General features: G+C 30.2%; 1 protein-coding gene across 1 annotated transcript in view; it reads left to right on the plus strand.

Annotated features, from left to right (window-relative positions):
- Positions 1-20,602, plus strand: part of LOC129228555 (uncharacterized) — a 58,246-nt gene that overhangs the window by 17,665 nt on the left and 19,979 nt on the right. Inside the window, exons 3-7 of the mRNA XM_054863238.1 lie at positions 5,249-5,316; positions 9,953-10,033; positions 14,008-14,178; positions 16,288-16,409; positions 19,418-19,532. Of these exons, the coding sequence (XP_054719213.1) occupies positions 5,249-5,316; positions 9,953-10,033; positions 14,008-14,178; positions 16,288-16,409; positions 19,418-19,532 (557 nt within the window). The remainder of the gene's footprint in view (positions 1-5,248; positions 5,317-9,952; positions 10,034-14,007; positions 14,179-16,287; positions 16,410-19,417; positions 19,533-20,602) is intronic.

Here is a 20,602-nt window from a genome sequence, read left to right on the forward strand (position 1 = left end):
TTCGTTTAAGTTGCATATGAACTTTATATCGATAAATGTCATGTTGCCGCAGCTTAATGATAGTTTTTTTTTTCTTTGTAATAGATAACGTATCACACACAAATGTGGTCACTTTCTGGTTGATAAGTTATTTTTTAATGTATTTCATTAGGAGAGAATACTCTCTAATGACTAAATAGAAAGTGAATTTATTATAATTTCAATGATGTATTCCTTACACGCAAAATTCTGTAGCTAGTTTCTCTTTCGAAGACCGATTTCTTTAATTTTTCAGCTTTATAGTAGACAGTTTTTCGCATTTGGAATTATCTCTGACAGCACAAGTTGGAACGTGTAGCTGAAATTTAAACGAATAGCCTCGTTTCATGTAATAGCGGGTACAATAAAGAAAAAATTGCTTCGTTTTTATTGGAAAATATATTAGGGGCCAAACTAGTCCCTCCCAGAAATCTGGGTATGATTTTCTTTATTTACGCTGTTATACACTGTAAAAACGATTCAGAAACGTTCCTGGAAAATAATGGGCAGCTGATGTGCTCAATTTCTGCCAGTAACATATCTTGCAAAGTCCAGGAACGTTTTCCGCTAAAATTCAGTAACCTTCCTGATATTATCTTTAAATATTCTTGAACAATTCAGAAATCGTCCCGTTAATAGCCAGACGTGTCTTTAGAAAATTAGAGTAAACTTAGGAATGTATAGTATAATAGCTTGGCATCTTCCCGATTTATCAAGGAAGTTCCAAGAGCATTACTGCACACATGGCCAAAGCTAAGCCAGAATTGCAAATAAGTAACGATAACTTTACTCACCTGCTATTCTTGCAAAGCTACGTAGTCCATACTTATTTGTTCCCTTTGGGAACTTATTTAGTACGGACGGGCCGTAATTGAACTGAAGATAACTCACTTTAAAAATATACTCAGTTAATATTTAAACTGGGAGCTAAAAATATTTTTCACAACAGTGAAAATCTGCATTCGTACAACTTGTAACAATTCAGGAAACGTTTTGACAATGATACTTGATTTTTCCAGGAAGTGGATAGAAACCATTAAATTCCCGAAACGTAACGCGTTAATACCCAATAACGTTTCGGAATTTTTTTACAGTGTAAGGCTAATGAGTACAAGGTCATATTATGAAAACTCAAACATTTCACCTCTACGTTTTGTTTCTTTATTTCTTTATTTTTTTAAATTAATTTCTCAAAAGATATGCTAGTACTAAAAACAATAGGGACTGTACTAGCATTCCTGCGTGTTTAATGTGGAAACCATATCTACGTATTTCTGAAATTTATAAAATAATACATTAAGGGAAATGTAGTGTCATACTTCTCTGCAACTTCAAAAAGATATGGCTTTTATTCCTCTTGTTCCTGTTGATCAATCAAACTTCCTTGATGTCATTTTATTATTAACAATGAAACTCATTCAATAGAATTAAATATTATATTTAAAAAAAACTGCCTACCTAAATAAAAATAAGTTAAAATAAAAAAAAAAATACGTTATTTAGAGTTATTTATCTTTTAAATACCCTGATTCCTGGCAAGGCCACAATGTATTTGCAAACTATTACAAAAAGAAAGGAACAAAAAACCATTAATGTGATTCGAATCAAAAACATTTGTAATTTATTAAAAAGTTTACAACAGCTGGACAAAGCGTTTAAAAATATATTTTTCTAAATAAAAAAAAATCCTTCCTTTACATTGTGTGTTTTTATTTTGTGGATTTAATGCATACATAAATTATTATTATATTACCAACCAATCTTCTAACGTGTTTATGATACCATAAAAGGTAAAAAGATTTTTAACACCTTAATCGTAAAACATTTGTTAGGATTTCATATTTTCTTAAACCTTTATTATAGACTTCGGAAGCATTTTATGCATGCATGAAGGATTTAATAATTTATAACTCATATAACCTCTGAAACAAAATGCGATCTCGTAAAAGTTGACATCTTTATAACTTTAACTGAAAAGCTAACTGAAGTTACGGTATAACCGCAAATTTTCGATAGAATCATTATGAATGCATATTGCATGTTCATTTATTTCAAAAACAATATTACTTAAAAAGGGATTATACGAAAATCATAAGCATAAATTTAAAACCTACTCATTATTGATTTTTAGTTTAGATACAAAAGTGACTTCTTGTAAAAGTTTTGTAAATTTATCTAACAAACATATATTTTTATTGATTTCCTTACGCAAAATATTACAACACACATATTAAAATTGTTGTTTACGAATCAATTTTTTATGACCAGTTTTCGTTTATCTCTAATTGTAAGTTGGCATTTCTTTTAAATCTGCTTAGAAATGAAATACTTGCAGTTCGTCTACCCGTCGTTTTAATGTTTGATTACAAATCTGATTAACTAAGTAAAGTTATACTGGATGTTCCGTTTTAACCTGCAAGAACTTTATTTTCGCAACCGTTAGTCCTAGATGTATACTTCCAATCGCAAAATGTTCAAAATCAGATGCAGGGTTAAGATATTGAAAGCTTGAAGCGAAAATAAAAACGAGTCAGAAAATACAAAATTTAACTTTTTATATGGGCCCCAGGTCTCCTAACATATATTTAAAGAAATAATCCCCAATGAAAAATAATTCCTACACAAAATGTTTGAAATTAGTACGACTAATATTCACCGAGATATGAAACGCAGCGTTTTGTGACTTACACCACTTTTCACTCGCCGTCAATAACACCTTTTGAGGGAAAATATAGTGATTAACAAATGTTAGAAATTACATGTGTGATTTTTTAAATTATTCGAGGTTTTGTAGTGTGTTTTTGCGTATCACGGCCTAACATTTGCATTCATTTTTGAACAGTAATATAAACACCTTTTTTTTTTTTTTTTTTTTTACTATGATGACCTGTAATTTTCTGGAAGAGCGATAAGTTCAAATTTCAACTTCTGTATGGTCCCTTAAAACTTCAAACTGGAATATCTGCTTGATTTTGGTCGCACAAATGTCAATTTCTTTTGTGTTAGTAATAGTTTTCAATGTAGGTTATTTCTCTAAATATTACTTATATAGGGCCTATATAGGACTTATATAGAGCCTGTATAAAAAGTTTAATTTCGTATTTTTTAACTCATTTTTACTTTCGCTTCACACTTTCAACATCTTAACTCTGAATCTGATTTTAAACATTTTTGCATTTGGAAGTTTACATCTCGTACTAATGGTTGCGAAAATAAAGGTCTTGCAGGTTAAAACGGAACACCCTGTATATTTAAACTACAATGAAGTAAAGCGAATTTTGGAACAAAATTAAGTTACCATGGGGTAAATTTAACTGGTCATGTGTAAAAATGTTTGTGTACCATTAAGCAAAATTATGATAATATAACTTAAAATATATTTAATATTCAAACAAGTCAGATCCATTTAAATATTTATCGTTTCTGGTTCACTAATAACAAGATAAAAAGCAATATTTTCAAATGATGAGTTATTATAAATGTGCTGTACAGACCAGTGGTCTGCTAATGATTTCAATCAGAAGAAAAATAAATGTATATTATTTTTATTGAAAAACACATCGAAAAAAATGTGTTATTTGAACATGATAGTTTGATTTTTTTATGCTGCACAGGTGTCCCTCGTATAACACGGTACTTCTACAACACGGTTTCGATATTACACGGTACAAAACTTGATTTTAAATACTACACGGTTTTGATACAACACAAATTTTAAAAGAAGGAAATTCATTTTTGTTCAATACACTGCTAAAAAATGTATGATAATCACTGTAATAAGTTTTTACTTTGTTTTTACGAAACTTTTACGAAAAATTCTCTGTCTTCGACTCTTTCCCCGTATAACACTAACTTTTAACTTTTAAATACATACTTTATTTTTCTCATCAGTTTTCCAAAAGCAAAAAGATGAAACTTATTTTGTTTCCAATTCATTGTAAGAAAATAACTTTAGGATTAACTATAAGCTAAATTTGGCAAACGATAAATAAAAAGTCAAAACAAAATATGAAATAAAATAAATAGAATAATGCAATTTGTTTTATCTTTATATTTTGTTTTGTTGTTGTTTCTCGGACGAAATTTATTGCTATAGTAAAGCTCAGCATTTTTTTCCTTATAGAATGTTTTTTTTTCTCAGTAAAGATGGTTGATAAAGTTTTTTCCTTATTATGCATAACAGTTTTAATTTGAGGCATGTAAAATAATTACGTTTTATTGTTTACTAGTGGTACCCGCACGGCTTTGCCCGTAGTAGAAAATTAAAAGGTCATTTGTTTCGCCTGTATATTTACAAATAATGGATGATGAATTTCTCGCTAATTTGCTATGTTCATTTGCTCGCCCATGTTACGTTCCACGTCATGGAAATTTCGGAATTTGCTCTTCCATGTTGCGACAATTTGCTAGGTAAAATGTTCTAAAAATTAAAATTTAAAAAAGGAACAAAATTGAATTTTCGAAAAATCGCTTCGAGCTGCACACCCCCGTGCTACAAACTAATTTTGTACTTAATTTTATGAGCTTTTAGAGACGCATTTTTATTATCACGTACTTGGAAGTAAATATTTACTTTATAAATCAATGTACATTTAGTCGGATATCGACAACTCGAAACTTATAACTTGAATATTCCTTTATTTCAAAGTCTTCATTGGGTTCCAAACTCTTGAGACTGTTGTGTAAACTTCCCATAACTCGAACTACCAAGGCAGGCAATAACTTACTGAATATACCTGCCTTGCCTGCAATATTCGAGTTGAACCGAACCATTGTTTCGGTCGCTCGTCTGGTCAGTGCTAATTCTATGTTAGCTACCAGTTTGTTTGGCACTCTTGGCTTCCTTAAGAGGTTTTCCACCTCCAGCTCAGTTAGTCCTATGCCGGGCTGATGAGTGCTAATAAGCACGAAACTGCAGTCCTCGGCTGGAATTGACTGAGCTGGCGGTGTATTTCATGTATTCATAGTTGTTTGTAGTTTTTAGTAGAGCAGCGGCTAAACTATCATTTCACTTGCATGTATCCATTATCTATCATTAGTTTAGCAGTAAATACATTTGAACCCAAGACTGAGAACTTTGATGTGATCTATTTCTAGATTAAATATTGCCTGGACCTATTAATTCATTTAAGTCATTTTTGCATCATTTATGCTTTATAGCTGTCACATGTTTTTTATATATACATGTTTGCTTACGTATTTTATTTATTTATTTACTTTTTTTTTACAGGAAAGAAAAGTGTTTTCGGTGTGTTGTAATATATGAAAAACATCCTAATGTTTTACAGTACAGAGAAAGTAAGTAATTCACATTCAAACGGCAATGTTAATAATTCAAATCATTTATGGCAATTCATTGTAACCATTTTTACTACCTAGTGTGATAACAGCGGAACCACAGCACAAGATATTTTTAGTTGGGTTAGTTTATAGAGAGAGGATCCGCTAAAGAAAATTTATTTGGTATTGAAGGTCATGAATTCGAAAAAGTTTGTCACAAGTTTACCTAATCTAATTCTCACTAGGGTAATAAGAATAAAAGAAGAAAAAACGAAAGAAGGTAAAAAAAATCGTGAACTGAGTTATACTTATTCGGACAAATGCACATATTGCGACTTCATCTTTCTTAACGCAGTAAAACATGCCAATAGGACAAAAAGAGACAGAGTGAATGAATTTTGTCATGAATTTAACTAGATCGTTTTTAGAGACTACATTGTGATCCAAAATTCAAACAATCCGTTACAAAATACTTTATTAATGTTTTTAATAAAAATTAATAAAATATTAATAAAGTATTTTGTAACGGGGTTCATAGTTTGTTGACAATACTATACTTTTCAGTATGACATCTCATTTTCATTTTCATAAACCATGCGCAATAACGTCTTCAGCTTTTAGCGGGTTGTCGATTCCCCATTATGGTCAAAGAATGTTCAATACTAAGAAAAATAGTCCTACTCATTGTTTAAATCTGTTTTTAAGGTTTTCAGAGTAGTTGTGCAACCAAAAGGAAATATTTCGCTAAATATCTAGTTTTCTGTAAACTGGAAATGTTGGATTCCACATAGTTTGATGTTCAACTCTTCTAAGGCAGTACAAATTATATAAAAAGAAAAGTAGAATATTAAAACCGAATGCAAAAGGTCCAGAAAAAACTGGAATTACAGACAGATTATCACATGAAACTTATCACAGCTCATAGATCTGAAGAAATTAGAGTTTTCAACTCATCGTGTTCGTATTATTCAAGAAATAAAAGCTCCTGAACCATTTTAACGATTACGTTATTGTAGATAGCTAAGGAAATTCATTGACTGCAAAATAGAAATAAAAAGTTCTTTACACATAAAGTGTAGTTATTTCATTTGATGATCTATGTTAATGGTTAGAACACAATAGTTTGATTCACCGAAAGTCCATCTCCTATTCATAAGAATGTCTTCAATCGGCAGAAATTCCTTATCCTGGGGAAAATACATTTTGACCACGTGACGAGCACAAAGCTACTAAATATGTCAGTAGGCGTGTAAGACAAAAATAAAAATGGCGTGTCATTCCAAAGATAAAAATTACTGATCCCAAGCCATACTTTTCATTCAAAAGAAGAAGTGTGGTAAAGAGAAATTCGATAGCTCTCCATTGTTTAGAATATAATAATCTGAATCGTTTTTTTTTTCAGTTACACGATATAGATATACAAAAATCAATTTGGCATGCATTTGTAAACCTCTTTTTTTTATGTTTGTTAAGAATAATCTAAACGCTTTTCACACAGCATGCAATCATGCGAAGAAAACAGCTTTAAAGGTTTTCTTACTCGTTTTCGAATTTAAATCCAAGCTTTAAGCACTTTCTTGCAATAGCAATCAATCTCTTTGCAGTAAGGTCTCAAAAGGAATTGTTTGTAAAGAGTTGCATTCATTCAGTACCAAATAAATAGGTAAATTCGTATGAAAGGATACAACTACTGCTAGTAATCTTTAGGTTTCTTTGTTTTCTCAGCCGAGTTTCTTGGTAAACAATGCAAACCTATAAAGTTATATGTGTCTTTTATTTCAAAATATATTGGGTTGGGAGCCACGAAAGTAAGTATATACTATGAGTTGTATGGTATAGTTAGAGTTAAGATTTATTTAGTTCTTTAGTTGAGAAGAACACGCGGAACATAAGAAGCAGTTGCGTGAATGTTCTGAAGAAAAATTCAATTATGTTGACGATTATGGAACAGAAATTTTCTCCGCGTAAACCAAAAAGAGGAATTAAAGAATAGATTCTATCTGATATTTTTTTCTTGAGGCTGTAAGTTTATAAACTTTATATCTGAAATTTGTAGACATTTCCTAGGTTATTTTTCCACAAATTACGTTTTAAATTTTTATCAACTTTTTTTTTATTTTGAAATCAAAAAAATGAGGAAAATACCAATTTTCTTTATTTGTTTACAGTTAAAAAATATTTATTCTAAAATATCGTTTATACATTTGGTTATTTATTAACTTATTTTTTTTTTTTTTTTTTTTTGGTTTTAACGATATTATTATTTAATTTCTTGATCATGAGTATATTTTTGTTCTTATTATAAAGTTAGGAAGGATTTTACTTTAAAATGTTATCGACTGTCTTTTTTACCATATAACTATTTCCTTATTATAATGTATTTTTTACATTAACTAAAAATTTGTCAAGAACCCTTGTCACGGATAGTGTTAATTCAGTAAAATTGATTGATGATTATATTGCAGTTTTTTTTTTTTTTTTGGCTTTCTGTTTGTTTGCGGTGTTGCAAGTTTAAAATAGCTATAATGGTTAACTATTTTTTTCCCTTAACTATTACTCCATTTTTTTAAGTTCAAGCAAGATAAATCAGCACTAAAATTTGTTTTATTATATGCTAAGTAGTTTGCAATACCAGTATTTCAAACTGTTTTGCTATTTTGTAATACCGGTATTTGCTGAATAAAAGTACCAGTATTTTCGGTATAAGCTGAATTAAAGTACCAGTATTTTCGGTATTAGCTGAATTAAAGTACCAGTATTTTCGGTATTAGCTGAAAATAATATACAATTTTAATTAAAGAGTTTCCAATGTAACTTAATAGATATCTTCTTTTATATATTTAAAATGTACATTTCTTGTTCACATGATGCAGTACCAAAATCATTGGTGCGAAAAATTTGGGTTTAAAAGTACAAAGTAATAGAATATCATTAACTCGCGAGAACTCGCGCCATTATTTGTCACAGGAGTGCTCACACGGGGTCGAAAACGAGCCCAATTCGACAAAAAAAAAATTCTTGTTAGTATAACAAAGGGCAATTTGTGGTCACCGGTCTTTATTTGCTGTCCTGTACTGCTATTTAGCTTTGTACTTGAAAAGATAATATTTAGAAAATATATAGTGCCTTGTAAATTTGCATAGAGTTAAAGCATAATGAACTGGAACATATTTTCAGATCCTTAGATAATTATATTTCAAGAGATTCGAAAAGAATAAAATAAACTAATATGATCCAATTTAGCTTAACTCATAGCAAATTTCAAACCAAACATCATATAAAACCTATGCAGATCAAGAGTAAATCCTTGAAGATGGCGTTAATGTTGGAAAACTACCATCTGTAGAAGATAAATTACAATTAGCTATAAATTCAAATAACAATTATGCACACAATATAAAAGAAGCTTACACACACACACACAAATATTTATGCAAAAATGTTATCCGAATTTTTTGAAAATGAAAGACTTGGAGGTAAGAAAAAGAGGTGTATAGCGCATTGTTAACAGTACTACCGACTTGCATGAATTCATAGTGTTTTTACTAATGGAAATTTGTGCTCTAAAATGAAACCAGGCTTCGAGACAATTCAACAGATGCGTTATAAGAAATAAATCAATACCTTTGTTCCGAGAAATAACAGGAAGTATCCAACGTTTTTTAGCATAAATAAACACATGTTTCGTACTGTCATTTATTTTTTATTATGACTTTGGTTCCCTTCATTTTATATTTGTTCATAATACGCTTTCATAAATAATTTAATTTTTGCACAACATTATTAAACCTATCAACCAAAAAAAAATGTTTTCGATCATTTTTAAGGCATATCAAATACTGGTATTAATACCGGTATTCTAGTATCCCGTTTTAAAAAATACCGACTACCGGTTTTTCATTTTTGGTCCCGTATTGCAATTCATATTGTTAAAAACTCTAAATAAGAAGAAATTCCAATCGTACAACCAAAGGTATTGATTAAAATTAAAATTTGAAAAAGTTATTAATAAAATTATTGCGTGCTAAGTTCTAATTATTTTCCATTTCTTTCTTTCTTTTTTTTTTTGTGGAGAAAACGTAACAGGGAAACGCATTCTTGACCACTTTAATATTTCACTGACATAACACTTTAGTAACATATGTCTTTCGTATACAATTGTATATGAAGTAATGACAAAGTTGCGTGTTTGGGCAAATGGTCAGTTTCCGTGGATTATTATTTTATTTATTTATTTTTAGATGTAAAACAGATGTTTATTCAGAGTTATTTCTCTAAACATGTTCCAATGCACTTAGTAAAGTCAATGGAAACACATAAGCTAGACATAGTTTTGTTCATTACTAATGCAAGATTAAAATAAATGCAAAAATGTATAACATTATGTCTCTAGGTATTTAAAAGAGGTATGTAATTTCCTTAAAAGCTTTTTCACGTTTGAATAAATAAAAGTAACAAAATGCTGTGACGATTGAAACCTAAAATACACGCATTTTCATACAGTTGAGTATGTTTCTGAATAAAATGTTACTTGGTTACAAAAAACTGAAATGTTTAACCTTTTTTCATTCAAAACTTAGTTCAATACAATTTTTTATATTTTTATTGATTTTTGATGTTTTTTTAATAAATAAAAGCAATTTTTATTTTGCAGCCTATTGTGATGGTTACAAGTCCCTCCATCAAGCATGTTCCACAATAAATGCTGATGCACCACTTTTTTCACTTTTTCGGGGTAAGTTTTTAATTTTGTATGTTATCTAAATATCAGTGTTATAAACAGAGTGGTCCGGCAGTGGGCATCCATCCATTAATTTGTAAAATAATGCCTGCGTTGCTCGTAGTTGCACTGTCTACCTCGAAATTAAAGGTTGCGTAAAGTGACGTATGATTAACAAAAGGGCTTATATATAAAATTAACAATTGGGTAAAATTTCAAATCAATATGTGGAAAAAATCAATTCACAAAATCGGATTTCGAGAATTCACTTATACCATTAAATTCAGTTTAAGAAATACAATAATTCAAGGGAAAATATAGTTTTTACAACGTATATTTTACGGTATATTTCGGTTTCAAAATTTTAGTCAGTCAGCCGTGGGATTGTTCAGAATTTTTTCTTTGTAATATACCTGCATTTGATAGGTCAATCAGTCGATCCCACTGGTTAGAACAACGGGAAAAACAATACCCTGCTTACTGTGATAAATATGTTTTCAATACACCAAACCATCGTGAATAGTTTCTGCGTTAAATTTCCTGAAAAAAAAAATACAATTTTTGCTGTTGCTATCGCGTTGAAAAGAATAAAAAAAAAAACCACAGTCATTCCGATTCTAATCTTTTGGCATCTCATACACTTACTTTTAGCATTTGATTTCTGTGAAGGTACTCATAAAATATTTAATGTACACTAGCTGAATCACAAAATATTATTTTTTTTTATTTTGCAGAAAAAGTGCAATGGCAGAAAATGAAGTTTTTAAATTTAAAAGGAATATTGCTACTTTGTGTTAATTTTGTCAAGCACAAATTCTTTACCACCAGATGGAGAACAGTTTATCTTTTCAGCTTAGTAAAACTCTGTCATGAAAGATCTTCATACATTTAAAACTATCAAAGCAAAGTCGATAAAGATGAACTTGCAGTTGAATTTACTTTTAACACAGTAGGTGAGAGTGGTGTACCTTAGGAGACTGCTAATTTCTAAGAATCTATTTTTAGCAGCCATGTTTTTGTAATCTCTTATAGTAACCTTCACCACTAAATGGTACCATAAAACAAACAGCATCAAATGAGTAATATTCACGATTTTGCGAGAAAAAGAAATTTTTTTGACTCCAAAGTAAATATGTTCTTCATTTTTATTTCATTTTCTGTCTTTGTATTCGTAAACCTAATCAAGTGAGTTTTATTTTCTTATAAGAAAAGATAAGTACTAATTGAAAGTAAGTCAATTTTGGAAAGGAAAATTTTAGAGAAAATATTGATAGTGCATCTGGATTGACCACTATTTTGGTTTTTCTTAAACGACAAGGGGATTGCACCTTGGAGCAGTCAAACATATTGTACCTTAGGACACGTTCCAAAGTAAAACATATCAATTCGTAAAAAATTAGATAGTTTTAGGAACATGGAACAATGTTTTAATACCATTTAGTCTTTTAAACACATTTAATATTAGATAGTGATTCACAATTTATTATTCATATTTAATTCTTTAACATGAAAAAAAAAAATTTTTTGTTTTTGTTTTTGGTGCAAAATTGGTTCGAGTACATAGCTGTTTCATGAATCTCTAAGACTTTCCCATAGTACAACAGGATGTGTCTCAAGGTACAATAGGATGTTGAACCTTGGGAGAGAATGGCTCTTAATTTAATTGGCTCGCAATGCTTTATCTTCAAACTATCTGAATTAATAAAAAACATGTTTCCTAGAAATATGTTGGGGTATTTTAATGTGACTTCTAGATTTTAAATTTGATTCAAATAATTGACGTTAAAAATAAAATATGATAAGTGTCCCAAGGTACAACACTCTCCCCTACCATAATTAATAATGAGTAAATGATAGTAAAAAGAATTAGCCTTTAGAAACGTACGACTTTTTTTTTTTTTTTTTGAGATGCTCAAAAGTGTCAAGTAAAAATGTTCGGTTGAACCTTTGCGAGAAAATATTGTGATTTTTTGTTTTCATTAAAAATGCTAAATATGGGATAATGCATTTATTGATAGCAATTGCTGTAAATTTTGAGCAAAAACTTACGAATCTCGAGATAATAACATTTTTTGTGCTTCATTCCTTATTGCTCCTTTTTACTTCCTTTAACCAAAAAGGAAGTATTGTATTTGCTAAAAAATTTCACTCAAAATCGGCCTTAATTTCCATTTTGCTTGCCCCCAAATAAATATTGAGTTTTTTTTCAACCCGACCACACGTGGATATATGCTTAAGAACGTACATATACCCAAAGCATCCATTTTGACGATCCCCGAGTTAATTACAACGAGTTTTCTCGTGACGTCCGTATGCACGTATGAACGTGGTGTGCGGATATGCCCTAGAAAGTTGAAATTTGGTACGAAGACTCCTAGTATAGTCTAGTTGTGAACCTCCCGTTTTGGTTGCATTCGGATGCTCCAAAAGGGGTCTTTTACACATTTCTTTGGGGGGGGGGATCATTGTTGATTTCAAAATTTGCAATATATTGCCAAACTTTTCGTCGCCAAGTTTTGTCACTAACTTGGCGAAAAATATGGCGACCTTTTTTAAAAAAAATCTGTTTTCAATTTAGATACTACTGGCGATATTTAGAGTGGAAACCATTGAATATTGCGAAAATTAATCTGCATAAAACGTTTTTTTTTTCTGCTACTGTGCGCAATAAATTTGGGGTGAAAGTATTTTTCTGCTTAAGTGTTTATTTGCTTAAGTAAAGTTTGTTTGCTTACTCCAAGTCCAAGGCACTATTATCATTAAATTAGCGTGAAAGGAAGTCATGTGATGTCGGCTCATAATGATATCAGCTCGTTTCTTAAACAATTAAAGTTTTCAAATAGTAAAGAATATTACATCAAGCATTTAACTCTGTAAATTGCATGAATCTATAGGCGGAACATAACTATCTAAAACAACAAAACTCCACGCCACTAAGGTATAAATAGAAATACTTTTGATAAAATTAAAAAGCATTGTTAAATGAATTTTTCCTTAAAGTTTTTTCTGTAAAAGGTGTGTGACAGACAATTTATACTTTTTGAAGAATGACCCTGGAGCGAAATGATGTTTTATTCAGTATTTCTCTTAAAGTGCGTATCATTTAATATGATTACGAGACAAAAATTTCTTAAGATGGAAAACTTCTGGGTAGATTAAAACTTACTCGTGCATTATTTTATGGTTAAAAATAGTGTTTCTTAGTTTCTGATTTCCAAAACTATGCGTAATTTTTAACTAAAAAACTTTAAACATTTGATTGTGTTCATTCTTTAGAAAATGTAAGACATTCAGTTTAGCACTATTTTTAAAACAAAGCCGTTAAAGAGATATTTCTTATTTGACTGGTGGTAGAATTTTCAACATTGTTGCATTATTTTTACTGTCGTAAAAATGATATAAATTTGAAAAAACAAATCGGAAAGAACTGGATATGCTTACAGACGAAATTTAGAAAAATAATATTATTAAATTGAAACATGAAGTAGAATTGTAGTGGAAGTTGAGTTTTGAGATAAACATACTATTGCATCCCTTAAAACATGTATGGATTTATAATATTTGCACAACTATGCGCAAATTTGAACAAGAACAAAACCCTTAAATATTTGATCATGTTTATTCTTTAGGGAAAATAAGACATCCATAGCATTAATTTCAAAACAGGGATGTTAAGTGCAATATTTATAATGTGACTGATTGTAGGATTTTAGCTGTGTAATATTATTTTGGTTTTGATCTAAAACTAATATGAAATTGAAAAGAAAAAAAAAATCCGAAAATGTAATTAAAGATGAAACCGAAAATTGAGTTCTTGGTAAAGTTTCGTTTTGTGCTGAACATTTCATCGCATTTATTAAAGCCGGTACGAATGTGAGGAATGTTTAAAGACGAACTGTAGAAATGATTACGGTACAGAAATGCTACATTTTTAAAGTTTAAAATTTTCTTATGTATAAAAAATCTTGTTTTCTTACATGCGTACATAGTGGATGCAGAGCCTGTGTCTTGTCAACTTCGAGGGCCCTTTACTTTCACATACAGCCGAGGCCACGGTGAATGCCTTTACCCTTTGTCCTACATTGATACTTGTACAGACGACTCTAGATTATTGTTTAGGTTTCAAGCATGTGCTGATGTAATTGGTACGGAGAGTTCCGGTAAGTGTTGTACTCGATTTGCTATTGTGATCATAAAAATAAAGTAATAATTTGCATAAGGTGTTCAATTGAACACTTTTGAATTCAGACCCTGAGTTTTGTAACCTAAGATAGGCTTATACATCAGATTGCTTCTTCAGCAGTTTATCTCAACACTTATGAAATGTTACTTGAGGGTTCTTAAACGTTTTTCTTTGAAAGAAACGATGTTTTGTATATAAATTTACAATTGATTGTTAGTAGATACATATAATTTCTCAGTAATTAACTTTAAGATTAATAAGTTTTCCCCCTTGAAACCCTTTTTATAGATAATATTTTTTATTTTAATAGTAGCAAATAAAGCAATTATGTGACAGAAAATATTTTTTTAACAAAATAATTATTTAATGTAGTGTACGTATTTTTGGTGTCGTCAAATATATTTTGAAAGTATTTGGCGTAACTATTATGATAAATATAAGCAACCCATTTGAGTTGAATGCTGGCTAGTCAGCTGACAGCTACGCCAGTCAAATCGTTGGGCTTACTTAACTTGTCTTGAGATTCTCTTGCTTTAATTGATTTCATTTTTATTAGATTCTTTAATCTAGTATATATTTGTTACAAATAAGTCATTTATCACAAGAATGTTGGACTCTTTTTACAAACTACTTTATAAGCGAAATTCAAGATTGACGACGTGAGGTGAATATTTATGAAGCTGCTTTCATCCGTACTGGATAACGCGTGGTAGTAGAGTGCTGGCCAAATTATTAGACTAAGACTGTTTTAAAAGCAAATTCTTTATTGATTACATAACTATAGACACATTAACAAGCAGTAAAATAATTATCTAATGTTTAGTATGCATTCTCTTGTTCTTGATGAGCATTTTAAGCCTTTTTGGCATACGTTTCACAAGGTTTACACCATTTTTTAAATTTTTTTTAAAAAGAAATTAAAAAATGTTTATACTCACTATTATATATACTCACATACACATACTCACTAATTAATTAAAATTACCTTTAAATATAACAGAACACACTAATAAAAAGAACTTGTGAACTCTTTAAGCTGATTGGGGTTATGTTCCTGGTAGGTAGATAAACAAAGAACATAAACACAGCAGACAGTGCTGCCACCTGCAAACATTAAATTATGCTAAAATAACGTAATAATCAGTGTACAGTATGTACTGTACTTTAACAATAAAAAAATAGTATTTTAGTACAAATAGTGTACGAAAAACAAAAAAAAAAACCCCCACTTTAGTCTAATAAGTCGGCCAGCACTGTACTAAGGTTTTATAGTTGTAGACAGAAAGCGTGGGAGAAAAGCATTTGTAAAGCAGACTTAACGTATATTTATCATTAATTACATTTTCTTAATGTATATCTATCTTCAATACTTAGCAAAAATATTTAAAGACTGTAATACTTAACTATTGCATTTCATATTAAATATGAAGTGAGCACAGCAAACAATTAGGCAAAAATCACTGACGATCAATATAAATACATCAAAATGAAAGACGTTGGATGGAATTGCGAAACATTTCAAACAACAAAAGTCAAACTTCGTCGAAAGACTCATAACTAAATATAACTTTACATTTAGCTTATAGCAATTATTTGTGTTTCATATCTGTAGAATTTGAGAATAAGAACACAAATATGACATTTTGGCAATATTTAAGGGAAAACCTGAGAACGTCTTTGGAATAACGGATCGACTGTTGCGCACCTTCCACGAATTTCTAATTTTACCATTTTTTGGCTTTTAACCGGACATGATTGCCTAAATGCTCATTTATTTAAATTTTGATACAAGGACTCGCAGGCTAGCAGCATATGTGACTTTAAAGCTTTAACGAACAGTTTACATTTGGCCACGCACTTTGCGCTTAGATTTTATTTGTACTGTTCAAAAATAATGAAAAGCCAGAAAGCGAATAATCTTTTAATATCTTTCTTTAAAGAAAAAATGTATACATTGTCTTAATATATATGTATTTAGCAAAAATAAGTAAAGACTAATTCTTGTCTATTGCATTTCATATTAAATATTTTTCCATGATTTCAACATTGTTTTGAAACTATTTCTGTGCTTTTTTTCCCTTTTCAGTTGAACAATTAAGTTGTTTAGCTGTCTGGAAAGAAGGTTCTGCACATTATTTAGTTGGAAAGATGTCAAATGAAAAACACTATAACAGGCCCTTTACGGATGATAATGCTTATCGCTGTTTTGTAAGTTATTAGGATTTAAACTTTAATGATTTTATTCCTGCAAGTGCAATTTTTTACAGTGAAATAATGATGTTTTGACTAATAAATCTTAGCATTTTTAAGTTGAAAATAATTAGTTTTACATCTATTTTAACCAAAAAAGGAAAAAAAATGTTAGGATAGTTGAAGTCTTGTTTAATCTTTATTATTGTTTCCCATAGTTAGCACATATTTTTATTTGTTTAACTATTTCAGTTGAAAAATACTTTTTAGATACAAACGAAGTGTTTAGTTTTAATATATGTCTTATTATTTTAAGTATTTCAATAAATTTTATCCTTTGCATATTTCAGTTAATATTAATAACTTTTAAATACAAACTAAATACTGAGTTTTTATGTATGTCTCCTTATTTTAAGCATTTCAAGAAATTTTGTTTTTCGCAAAAAGAGAGAAAAACTGACTTCTAAGCAGCCACGCTTTTTATTTTATTTTATTATGGAAAAACCCCGTATTCTTCTCATTTCCCGACCGATTTTTTACTATATTTTAACGTTTATTATTCCTTTTCATATATTTTAATCCTGATAACACCAAGAAACGTTCCTATAATAAAAAATGTAATCAAGATTATGTTTCTTATAAAACTTTTTCTCCAGTTTATACACCCAAACCTGCTTTTATGCTATGGATAGGGACCGCGTAAAAAATCGCATTGAAAAATTGTTCGAAACTTCACGAGAAGTTTTAAAACGTTGTTTTCGCATCACATTTTATTTTTTTTATTTATTTATTTATTTTTCAATGTAATTTAATTTTATTTTTCAATGCGGTGGATAGGGACGGCATAAAAAAGTCTCCCATAGAAAATAACCCAAAACTTATAAAATTGTAATTCTTAAAGAAATCAATATAAACCAAGTAAGGATACTTTTTGCAGAGTAGTCGGACAAAATTTCCCGCATAAGGAAAGTTTTTGGAAGGTCACAGTGACTTTCCGTTGGGGTGCCTATGTCGTCATTCTATTCAAAGGTCGTTAAACATTCAGAATAATAATTTATTATATTATTTTAAAAATATCGCAACTTGTACCTTAGAACATTTTGAAAAAGGCCTAAATCACTATTTTGTAACCTTTTCTTTACTTTTTTTAAACTAGGAGGCTCTGCCCCTGCTCGCTAGCGCTCAGCAACCCCGCAGATTGCTTCGCAATCTTATTTGACTTGCAAAGATTTAAATCGTCAGTTAAAAAGAAAAAAATTAAAAACACATTATAAGCTCTTGTTGGGACAAAAAGCACCCCTTCCCCGGTTTTCAAAATTATCTGAACCAACTTGCAGATCGATAAGGGCTAGTAGGCTTCTGAGCATTGAAAAACTGCAGACGTTTGACAAGTCTCTCTCATATTCGTGATCTCTAGTATTATATTTTGCTTCTTAGCTCGTGGCTTAAATTGAGTTGAGCCTAAGATTTTCCGTTAAAATTGACACCCTTAAAATGTATGAATATGAAAGAAGAAACAAACGAATCAAAAAGACGTAATTATGGCAACGCCAAATAAAACATTAATAATTTGAATGAAAATGAGATTTTTCGAATTGGATTAAGACTGCTTGTAACTTTTTTCTTTGGAGATAGAAGCTAAGTTTTTCAACCATAGGTCAAGTTAGACCTGGAATGAAAAAAGTCGCTCTTTCGAGTGGTGTTTAAATAAAACCGTGGGACAATTCCTTCACTTTTTACTGATACATTTAAAGAAGAAAGTAGTACCTAAATTTAAGTTAAGTCTAAAAAAGTTCGAGCTAAACACGCAAAAAACGCCCGCCGTATTTTCGTTAGAGCATTGAAACAAATTGCGTGGAACACGGAAAATTTCAACTTTTCCAACGATAGATAACATTAATATCTGCAAGTAATTTTTCACCCATTTAATAGGCAATAATAGGCACCTTACGCAAAATTTGTGCTTAAAAAAGTAATAACAAAAAAAAACTAATTCGAATTTTAAAAAACAGAACCCTAAGTGCAAACCACCAGTACTCGAAGTAATTTTGTACAAAATTTCAAGGCTGTAGTTGCTATAGGATCTCCTGGACGCAAGCCCGCCACAGACTTCAATTTTTCTCTGACTTTGTTTTTATTATTATAAACAGATAATCACGATTTTCATACTATAAAGTTATTTACAAATATTATGGCATAATCTAAATACACCGCCAGCTCAGTCATTTCCAGCCGAGGACTGCAGTTTCGTGCTTATTAGCACTCATCAGCCCGGCATAGGAAAGTGACTGCGCTAGAGATGGAAAACCTCTTAAGGAAGCCAAGAGTGCGAAACAAACTGGAAGCTAATATGGAATTAGCAGACTAGATGAGTGACCGAAGCAATTTGAAAGCCGTTTTGGTTTAACTCGAAGATGGAACGCGAGGCAAGGTATATTCAGTAAATTACCGCCCATTAGCCAGGGCTAAAGCAGAAATACGTGAAATACATCGCCAGCTCAGTCATTTCTAGCCGAGGACTGCAGTTTCGTGCTTATTAGCACTCATCAGCCCGGCATATATTTCATATCACTTTCTTCTGCCGGGCTGATGAGTGATAATAAGCACGAAACTTCAGTACTCGGCTGAAAATGACTGAGCTGGCGGTGTATTTCACATATTTCTGCTTTAGCCCTCGCTAATGGGCGGTAATTTATTAAATATTATGACAGCACTTTTTTTGACATAAAAATATTACTTATCTGGATATTTTGGTACATTTTAAAGCAAAAAATATGCGATATAGAAGTTAGTATACATATATGAAAATATTTAATTCCACTTTTACGTAAAAAATATAATTTCTTGCTGCATTTTTAAAGCTGTTATCAATAGTAAAATCGTCAGTAGATTACAAAAGAGCAGGAGAACAACCCACAAAAAAAGTAAAAAACGTATATGCAGTTATAGAAGCTTTCAAACGATGTATACAATTTCACAGAACTATTTGCACTTTTAAAGAATTAAAAACTTGACTCATTTCTTAGGTTTTTGATTATTTACCAGAAAAGGGTGGAATTCAAATGTCACAATCAGCTGATGCAACTTGCGATGGTCTGGTATCTCCATGGGAAGGATCTAGAACAATGAAATTAAACAAAAGTGAGTTCAGTTATTGCTTTGACTTTCACTATGTTGAAATTACATTCACAAGTAATTGTAACATTGCAACTAATGGGTAGTTACCATCAATTTGCATATTTTCCTAACTATGAAGAAATGGGTCATACACTCAACTTGCCAGCATTTAGGAAAATGTTTGACATATATAAATGTCATTTGATGATATTTTTTTGGTTTATTTTAAATAAGTGATCGTTATTATTATTTTGTTATTGTTTTTTAACTGTCAGCCACTACAAATATGGGCTGGCATCGAAACAACATCACAAAAATATAATAACTGCAATCCATAACTTTCATTAATTTTTAATTTTTTATTCGAAAAACATCTGTCAAGTTCAAAATGTTGTTTTTAATGAATTTGTCTGTATAAAAAAAAGAAAAAAAAAGTTATGACATTAACAAAGTTGTTGACTGATTTTGTGAAACATTATCGACTTCAAAAAACCTTAACTCAAAAATCAGAAGAAAGAAAACCTGCATTTTTGATTGGCTCATTTAGTTTAAGCATCTAAAACTATTTTCAGTTTTATTTATTTATTTTTTTTTTTATTTATTTATTTTTATTTTTTTTTTTTGCACTGTTGTCATCTATTGTTCATTAGATTCATTTTGCAAGCTTGTTTACTTGATTACTTGCCTGGAAAAAAAGCGAGAGAAAAAAAATAATTTCACTTTCAACATTTCCCAATTGTAAATATTTTATTTATTTATTATTATTATTTTTTTTTTAATTCAAATTTTTCGAAAACTCATTTTTGCAGATACTGCCGTTTACCTGTCTACTATAGTTTTGGAATGCGTTTGTATTTTAATGGCTAGTCCCTGGATGCTTTGTAACTTTCCGACATTGCATAGTTCAACTAGCAACTGAAATTATCTTCTTGCCAATCATTGGCAATCTTGAAAATATTCCACCTTTGATCTGTTCCTTTTTTTGCGTACGCAATTTGCAATGAAGAACGAGAGATTTCAACAATCGCAAATTAGTATTAAATATCAACTTCCAAACTTACTCCAGAAAGTTTCTGGATGTCACAATGCGGTTG

The sequence above is a fragment of the Uloborus diversus genome, chromosome 8 (genome assembly GCF_026930045.1).
Source record: "Uloborus diversus isolate 005 chromosome 8, Udiv.v.3.1, whole genome shotgun sequence".
In the NCBI taxonomy this organism is placed as follows: Eukaryota; Metazoa; Arthropoda; class Arachnida; order Araneae; family Uloboridae; genus Uloborus; species Uloborus diversus.